General features: G+C 33.0%; 1 protein-coding gene across 16 annotated transcripts in view; it reads right to left on the minus strand.

The window, feature by feature from the left end:
* Window positions 1–10,344, minus strand: part of LOC108751406 (calcium/calmodulin-dependent protein kinase type II alpha chain) — a 106,085-nt gene that overhangs the window by 16,750 nt on the left and 78,991 nt on the right. For 10 of the 16 annotated variants that reach the window (XM_018491571.1, XM_018491578.1, XM_018491577.1 and 7 more), the window contains exon 12: window positions 2,725–2,781. The exons of the other annotated variants lie outside the window; for them this stretch is intronic. In XM_018491571.1, the coding sequence (XP_018347073.1) occupies window positions 2,725–2,781 (57 nt within the window). The remainder of the gene's footprint in view (window positions 1–2,724; window positions 2,782–10,344) is intronic. 16 annotated transcript variants of the gene reach the window in all.

Here is a 10,344-nt window from a genome sequence, read left to right on the forward strand (position 1 = left end):
GTACATACAACGTACGTACGACGTTTTGAACCGCTGCCGATCTATTTTCAAGTAATGCCAAGCGGCCAGGTATTTTTGTTGACAGTACGTCTGAAGAGTGCGCGAGGCGGTGCGGAATCGCGACGCTTTTCGTAGAGAAATTCGCCGACTAAACGGAAAAAATGAGAAACAATGCGTATATGTGTACATTATTAGTAGTTACTAGTCAAAATTTCTCTTGAGTTCTTTGAGACAACGAAAATGAAATTTCGAAACGACAGCCTCGTATTATGTGAAAAGGGTTACATAATGCAGTGTAAATTTTCAAGTGCAGAAAAATCAAGATATGTATATATTATATTCTGGAAATAGTATTCTGGAGTAGTCTACGCTAATAACGAATTGCTTACGCATTTTTTCTTATATTGATCGAAGTAGACGTGTGAAATATTAATTATTGCGTATTGATGGAAATAAGATGATAATTATCATTGCACCGATTTATGGATCAAGCTCAGCTTTGTATTTACTGCGTGGTTAATTTTACACAGGCTTAAACTATCCACGTTGAGCTTACACTTGAGTAAACTCCCTGCGTTAGTTAGTTTGAATTATAAATCGAGTTAATTATAACTTTCGAGTTAATTACCACTGTGCACTGTAGCGCCGCCTTCATGCCGCTCTCATTATGACATAATTGTAACTAATTTGGCGGCAAAGACTTCATTATATACATTTATATGCTATATGTAAAACATCGACAATTATTGTTAGTACTAGCTGATTATTTTATTATATCTGGTCTTTTTATTTTAGTTAATTATCTGAACTTTTATTTCTATTCTATTTAATTGCGATTATAAATGTCAACGACACAATTTGTTTACGCGCTTTGATTGTAGATAAGATTGTCCAACAAAAGAAGAGAAAGAATCAAATTTAAATATATGTAATTTATAACTATAGAGGTGTAAGAATAATTATAGGTAAAAAAATATTACGTATATTTTTATATTCTCTTTTTTCCGAAGGGATATTTCCTTGCTTTATGATTTGTATTTGTTTTTGATCATAAGCAAGAGAAGAAATTAGGAGAGTTAGTAATTGAAATTAGTAGTACTAATGTGTGTGAAACTGGAATTAATAAATTAATTACCGCATCACGATTCAATTAGACACAGACATTTAAATAAACTGTTTCAAAGGATACATCGTTCTGCACGTAACGCATTTCACTGGGATTCGATGATCAGTTTGATCGATGTCAATCACAATGATTTATCAAACAATAGCTAACTACACTCGCATTAATTATGAGATGCTATGAATTTCGCTGTTATGAGAAGCGTATCGAGAGAAGGCTCAGGAGGATCCTCAGTTAAGATTACGGGATTAATTTTAAATTGATTAGAAAGGGAACTCACACGTACGTAAGAGGAAAAAGAAAGCAAAAAAAAAGAGACGAAGTTATCCAGAATGTTAGTTGACGAGACGAAAGGAGAGACGGTAAATCCGCCGTACAATTTCGCAGAAGCGGCAACAGAAAGGGTGCAAAAGCTCGGGCTCGAAACTGGACACAGAGCCTCTCATGAAATTGGCCCTCTCCCAACCGTGATGATACTTTAATTATCATTTCTCTGTTAATATCTCGCGGCTAATTGTGGATATTACATTGAGATAATTTTACGCATCGTGGTCGATTTATGAACGCCCTGGAAACTGAAACCGATCGTTTCTGTTCAGAAATGCAAAGAAATGAAATGCTCTCTTTCATAAATTTTCCTCTTTATTAACGCGGTTAAAGATTTACGATATTGTGCACGTTCAAGAGATCACGTCATTCAAATTAAGCCGCGTCGATTTAAAAAATCTCGGTACAGCCGCGTTAATTCCTTAACACGTGATTTTTGTTAGAATCCAAACGATCATGTAAATTGTCATTTTTTTTTTTAATTTGGTATGCAATTAGTTTGATGTAAATATACTTACAAAATATGTTTCTTACAAGTCGCGCTTGTGATTATATAAATATAAAAAATGTACATGTTGAAATAAATTAAAAATTCTGTTATATCTTGCATAGAGTATTTCAAGTATAAATATGTTACAAATAATCAATTGCCTACTCAATAAATAAGTAAGTACAAATATAAAATTTATTAATTAATAATTGCAACAATTAGATGGTTTTAAATCAAATTACATTAACACAGTCCCTTAATATCATTTTGAATTAAACATTTGTGTAAATAACAAGAACAATCAGTCTATCAGCAAAACAAAGATAATTTTTATTTTGCTTATTTTGAACTTACGCGTATACGACTTCATCGATTATTACTCAGAAACATGTCAGCTGCGACAAAGTAGGATTATCTTTCCACATGTTCGCTTGGACAAAGTGCCGTATATGAGTTTGATAATGCATGAAATATATCACGAGAGTACGAATTTTATCTAGAAAAAGAAACATTCGTCCCCGATGCGCGATAATATACAATTGCGTTTGTCTTGATAAAAACATGATAAAAAAGTTCGTCAATATTATATAAACGAGAACATTACACGAACAAATTATATGTACGTGTAATAAGATAAAAATTACAATGATAATTATAGTATCGTAAAATCACAAAAATCAATTAAGCGCGGATGGGAGAGGCCAGTGCAATCGCTCGACGTTTACAAAGTAATGTACAATAGATACGTTATACGTATATATCTCGTCTCGAAAATTGGTTTTACCTTCGGGTTCTTTGGCAATGACCGTGCTGCTCCGGTCGACGCCGCCCTTCTTATCCTCTGTACAACATACACACATATACATCACGTATACGATATACGAAAAATGTACGAACAATTTATATCATTACATAACGCTTAAGATATTTATATGGAATATCGATAAAGCCACGTCGCATGATGAAAAGCTTATTTCCCTCGATTTGTCTAATACTGACACATAAATCATAAATATCACTTTCTTATCAAAAGAATACATTGTAGAAGAGTGAAGCTTAAAAACAAACAAATGTTACAAAAAATGTATTATTAACTTTACAAATGTGAATCACTTCTTTTTCTAGTTAGCATATCATACGCAAAAAGTATTTTTTTTTCTGCTCGACGATGCTAAGAAAGAAAACATTTGTTTGATAATTGATATTAATGAATTATAATAGAAATATATTCGATGAATACAGTTAGGGGAAAATAAAGCAATCAATTATCATTATACAAGTAAATATAAGATATGCAAACAGTAATAGATGATAATAGATTTATAAATTTAGAAGTGATACACAAAAATCAGCTTTATTTTTCTGCCACGTATTCGTTTTATGGCAAAATGGAGGGTCTTCTTTGATAATTGCACCAATTAAACTTAGATTCTTCATGTAATGGCCGAATTCCACGTTATTAACATTCATTGTGTATTCGACATTATTAATTATAATGTCGAATGATTACTAATGATTACTAAGCAACACAGACAGATATATAAAACGACGTAGTTAATAAACGTAAAATAATTTAATAGTTATTTAATAGCAAAATAATTATATATTATATATAATTATACAAAACAGACACTCAGTGTAGAGTAATAATAAATCTTTCATCGTCGATTATAAAAAAATAAAATACAAAATTTCTTCAATAAAGGAGCAACGCTCTCAGTAAAGAATCATCAAGAGACGACTCCAAAAGGATTTCTACTCGAGTTTACCAAACTCTCAGTAATATACTTTTATGTCTTTGTAAATTTCCATGTAGATATTTTCAGCTGACCACTTTAAATCTCAAAGCTTCCGTACAAAAGTAAAGAATATATTGTTACACCCCCGTGACATTTTTATGTTAACAATTTCTCATAAGTGATAGCAAGATCTACGATAATATCATCGTGCTTTTATTACCTACTATTTACAATTATCTATTATTTAATAATTTAAAAATTATCTCGTATAAAGGAAGAGGTCATTACTTTGCGCCGACTATTAACCGTGCAAATTAATGGCACAATCGATTTCTTTCGTACAACACCACGACTACTAATGAAAACGCTCGTTATTATAAATTAAGTGATGATGCTTAATATAATGACGGGGGCGTAACGAAATAGAGTATCGTTTGTAATCGACGAAAATGTAATGATCGTATCATGATTAAAATATTCTCTTTTTCTTTCTGCTTTTCATTTATGGGAACTGTAAAGACGAGTGGTGTCGTTACCATCGAACTATATGTATATAAAAAAGAACGGTCGTCAAATAGAAAAAAAGATCGAATACAATCGATTGATAATCGGGATTGTGCTGGAGAGTACACTTTGCATTAAGAACGTGCACACGTCGATAAAAACACGTATCGATCGTATCTCGAGTAGTAGGGAAGTAAAAAAAGAAATTGTAATGCGTGCAGATCGAGCCGATCGTACGGTTTCAATGCTTCGGTCGCGATATTTGATCAATTATTTAACAAAGAATTACTGGAAATAGTATAATAGAATTACTAGTGTCATTATAAAAATTTACTAATAAGATTTTAGAAGTATAAAATATTCTACGTTTTAAATTATTTCATATCCATAAAATTTTTAATTATTAAAAATTAACATTTTTAAGCTTGGTACTACTGGATGATATGATATATAAATCAATCGTTTTATTTCCTCAATGTAAATCAAATTTTACATTTCTCCGTAATTATTCAAACGTAATAATCTGCTAAATTTTCTTGATATATATTGCACTACGTGTAGTCATATTGTCTTACTAATCAATATAAAAAAAAAAAAACAAATTGATAAAAACGTCGAATTCAATCTGTAATAAAAATTACATAAAAAAAATTTTCTATAACATTAAATTTTTATTCCTCTCTCTTTCCCTCCCTCATGTGATAATCTTCTTGATATTCGATTCGAGACTTTGTAAAAAGCCGTACGATGGCGAGCAAGCGTGCGATAGGCAGAAAACATGCGAGAAATCGGATCAACATATAAAAAAGCAACCAAGTGAAGGAAGTGAATGGAATCAATTCCGAGTTGGTTTGTTGCGTAGATGAATGGTTCAGTCGGCGGACCAAGCGAACAAAGCAAGTGACAAAAGGGTAGGACAGAAAGAATGAGGCAAAAGCGAAAAGACAGGAATAGTGCGACAAGCGCCAGGGAAAAAAAGAAGACAAAAGTATAACTGGTGTTCATAAATCCATAACACTGGGCTAAACATCGAGAGTCGAGATTTGTGACGACGACAGAGAGAGCGTGTTACGTGTTACTTGTTATTTGTTGCGTGTGCGTACGTGCGTGCGTGTATGTATGGGTGGGTGCGTTTATGTGTGTGCGTTGTATTTGCGTGTATGTATGTACATATGTGTAAATATGCGCGCGTTTACATACATATGTGTGATTTTAAATTTGATATAGTAATAATGACCTAAGTATAGGTAAGGGCGTGTGATAATGTGTGGAGTTTGAAGAAGGTGAAAAGATCGTTTAAGAATACGATCGCAGAGAGCACGATCGCATTTCTCAAACGGTATACGTGGAAGAGTCACATAGAGAAAAGTGCATAAAGTGATAATCGGATGGAATTTCGGAAATTCTGTTATTTACCCCGTTATTTGCTATTGGATCGTCCAAAATTAATTTTATACTGATCTGTATGATTTTGCTGTAACTACAAACAATGCAATCCGAGTGGTCAATTTACATAAATAATATCAATCATTCAATAGAATGGAATTCTTTAAATTGTTACAGATAATATTATAATAGGATAATCCGAGCTTTTGAATACAATAAAATCAAGCAATGTTAAATTTTAACGATAAAATCAATAATTTTATCATTGGTAAATCTCTACTTATTTGTTCAATGGTTTATATAATCCCATTCGATATGAAACACTCGATTATACTTTTTCCTCTATAAAGTTCATTAAAATAATGATCCATTAAAATGACGATAATTTTTATACATATCTGTGACAATTGTCACTGCCACGTAAATTTTTGGCTGTGTTTCTCGCTGCAAATTTTTTAAATTAAAAAATATTTAGGCAAATTCAATGACTTGTACATATATATATTTCATCTAATTATACAATTATTTTTTTTCTCCATTTACAATCGCGTGACACCAAACAATAAAATTCATTTTAGCTTTCTCTTTATTAACAATAAATAGTTGAATAAATCGTTACGCCCTTGTTCTATCGCTCTGGTTCACACAATAAAAACCAAGAGACGAAATCAGAGCCAATTAATCAAATAGTTACAATACGTAATCCAATAACGTGGCAGCAAAAAAGGAGAAATATAAAATATATATAACATCAAGGAAGCGCATGTACGTGTATGTGTGCGGGCATAAGGAAACACAAATATGCCAGATGAGATCTAATAAACGTGCGAAAGTGATGATTGTGACATGTTACCTAAAAAGCTCCAAAAGTTTTCACAATCGAATTTTTCCCTCTTACGCTGCTAATGTATTTAATCCACCGGATAAATTTATAATATCGAAATAAACGATAAATAAAACTGGTTGTAGCCGATTCGTTATTTGCAAATTACAATAAAATAATTCTTATAGCCTGAGAAACGAGTCGAAAACGAGCGTTTTTCGTTCGATAATTGAAGCATAATTATAAACCGCGAGAAAATATAACAGCGGGAAAGTTAAGAGTTTTCCTATGCTAATTGCGGCTCTAAATAAGATAAAAGGTGAATATGTTGAAAAAGAAAATGCAAGCGAAAGCAGCGTGAGCCGGAGCGATTCGTGGTCACCGGTTGTTAAAAAATTAACATGAACGAGAAATGAATAAAAATAGAAGAGAATAGAGAGATAAACATCGAGATTATTACGAGAAAAGTATGTGTGATAATACCGAGTGACAATATACACCGTATAATTACGCGTAATAGACTTACGTTATAAGAACCTACAACCCTTTCAGCTCGTCTAAATTGTAAAGAAATCCTCTATATGTTCACATGAAATTAGCGTTCACATTATATTAATAATAATAAGAATAAGAATAAAACTGTTTTTAATAATTAATTGTATGCTTATAATTCGTTTACCGAGGCTTAACACACGCTGAAGTATTACTATTACTACTTGTAATATTAATCTTGAAAGGCTATTACGCGAATTGTCTCTTTGTTTCCCTGTGATTATGCTCATCTGAGTGTTTTACGTAGCAAAATTTGAATAAGACTTGAATAAGATTAATGCAAAGGAAACATCTTGATAAACAGGCTTAGCCGTTCAAGATTAATTTGTCGCAGCTATCACTACTTGGACTAGTCTACGAATCCATTTTCTTCAATATACTACATGTACGATCAGAATACAAGTGAGAAAGAGAAACGCGTTAAAATTTACAATACTACATCTACTGAATTGCATAATCGTCAATTATCTCTTTGTACTAGATTGTATCACGAGAAAGCGTTGACTAATTATAATCGAGCCTATTCATCTTACGTTGTTAAAAATGATCGCCTGTGCGGTAATCGCTAAAAAAAGATGCATTGCGTTAACAAGAGAACTTATGACAATGGTGGTTGCAGATAGTGGTAGATTTTTTACTTCGCGACATACACCTATAAATAAATTAATTCATGTTGCACACGCGTAAATTGCCAGTGATCAATTATTCCCGAAAAGAAGGTGTAGGCGAGGAAAAAATAATCACGACGTATAACAAAAGCGCGTAACGAAGCCGATGCGTGAGTGACACGAGATCAGTGAACTTTAGGCCCGATTTGTGTAAATGCGAAGAATCAGGATCTGCTGTAAACCAGAGCAACTTACGCCTTCGCTGTTCTTTCTTTTTCTTGTAACAACGCATTATATCCAATTGCTCAAATGCTGTGTATATAATTTTCATTACAACTTATATGTAATCTACATACGAATAGTATATGTGTGTAATTTTTTTTCTCTTGGAACATATAATGAAAAAAATGATTAATCGACTAATAATTTAATTTACTTTGTTTTTTTTTTTTTTTACCGTCGCTCTTGTTACACAGATCCTCGAAATATCGACCGTTTTTATTTCAAGTGGAAAAAACGAGCGAGATTACCAGACGATATACGCCATGTTTGAGATGTTAAATAATTAAATGTTGAACCAAAATGGTTCCACGTGTACGAGTTACACGATGTTTATATTAAAGCGTTGATATGTTACTCGTATTTTATTCATCGTCTACTTTTCGGGGGGGGGGAAATATATTTTACGCGTAAAATATTACGCGCGTGAGCGTTCTTCAATCTTTGATTTTCCAGTTAATTCTGGATGGAAGCTAAGCGTCAGTAACGTCCGGTAACCCGTGCTTGTAAATGAGCAAATGCAATCGCAATAATCACATTTTCGCTGATCGAATGATATGATGAACGTGTCTTGAAGAGAATTGCGCTCGGTCTATGGTGTTTGTAATCTAATCATATACGGTGCATTTTTTTTTCATTTGCTGTTATAATACGCGTGCGCACGTCATTCGTCTACGTGTGTTATGGATTTGTGAGCATCGGCTATTGGGGCACAAAACAACAGTGTTATCACTTCTCTCACACAACTGTATACTTGGTGCTTTGCCTTTACGGTGTCTGTTATGGGAGACAGACAACGAGTACAGAGCCACCTGATTTGTGCGGACATGTATACGTGTGTTCGAATGAAAGCATGGAAAACAGATGGCATCGATTCACTCTCGTTTTAGTTTATTTTGGCGAATATATTTCAACACCATCAGCCGCGCATAAAATACAGGGTCACGCGAGTTTGTATATGCAAAGTGCATTCAAAATTGCATTTGTTAGATGTATAATATAGATGTCCAGCGAAATTCTAAAAATTCTAAAACCAGTATCTTTGTACATAAATAAAGAAGAGAGTCCGTGTAAGTAAATACCTATTAATTTATTATAACCCGCCGTAAAACATTAACGCAATAACACGTTAATTAATAAGAAATATGAATTCGCGTGACGCTGATGGGGATGAGGAATGAGTTTTTTCATGTCGCGTGTAGAATATTTTAAAATTCAAAAGCGAACGTTGGTCTTGGATATCCGGCAAATTATATGCTGGTGACGTAGGAGAGGAGATACAGATTCATGCAGAGATAATTTGGATTGTACTTTCTCACCCTATATGCAAAACACAAAATTTCATTTATTCGTCGAAATATTGTTACAGTTGTAATCTAATAATCTACGAGTAATAATGGACTCGTTCATATTGTTTTGAAACCGCAGCTAACAATAAGTTGGAAACTACAAGTACATGTATTGTATACATAGATACAAAATATTCATTTTTCGAAATACATATTTTTTAAATGTGAAATTTTCAAATTTAAAAAAAAATGCAATACTCTTAAATTGGTTATTTGCGTAAATCGAAATTTATTAATTCGTTTGTTAAATGTGTTCGATCGTTATATGCCAATAAAATACGAAACGGACGAATGTGTCTCGAGAGTACAATCCTACGTTTCTATCAAAATCTCTTAAAGGAATTCTACTTTGCTAGAGAAGATGTATATAGGAACGGGACAAATCTGACAAATATATATTTCTTCGGGCACGCGAAAGAAAAGAACGGATGAGATCTGATCGATATCGACACGATATGAGTATTAAATTGAAATAAAGATACGTCGATGTTTTCGAATAAAATAACGCAAATACAAATTTGCAGACATAATTACAACTGAGAAAAATATGAAGACCGTGTTAAAACGCACAGATCTTATATACCTGACATTCCGCGCTAGTTAAATAACTTCCTTTTATTTTTAACAAGCTGTAGTCTGTACGACACATTATGATTTCTCGTGAACATGCAACATAACGACATTCGCGTTGTAAAGCGTATTTTGATAACCATCGATTACACCTAACTTGCGTATCACGAATTGTATTCGCAAAGTGAGAGAAGATAGCTTTGGGATGCACTGTCATATATTTTGCGTACGCGTGTTTGTGTCAGAAAGTGTGTCAGAACAGGGAGGGCATCATCGCACACGATAGAGAAGTTGCGAGAAACATCGACTACCAGAGTTAGTCAGGAACTTGAAAGACAGCTCGTACGAGAAGACAGATTCGAAGATGATAATGTAGAAACGAGGTAGAGTCAATACCTGTATGTATTAGGTCGATGAGGGTATGTAAAATACGTTTAATATACTTCGCGTTAATGCTTTACTACTAGAGACGACTATTTATCAATTTCACACAATACTGACAAGTGTCAATTGTACATCGTGTCAGTATGATACTCTTATAATAAAAAGGAAAAGCAATACACAGTAAAACATAATCGCAACATAATTGATAAA

This window comes from Trachymyrmex septentrionalis, unplaced genomic scaffold, assembly GCF_001594115.1.
Source record: "Trachymyrmex septentrionalis isolate Tsep2-gDNA-1 unplaced genomic scaffold, Tsep1.0 scaffold44, whole genome shotgun sequence".
NCBI lineage: Eukaryota > Metazoa > Arthropoda > Insecta > Hymenoptera > Formicidae > Trachymyrmex > Trachymyrmex septentrionalis.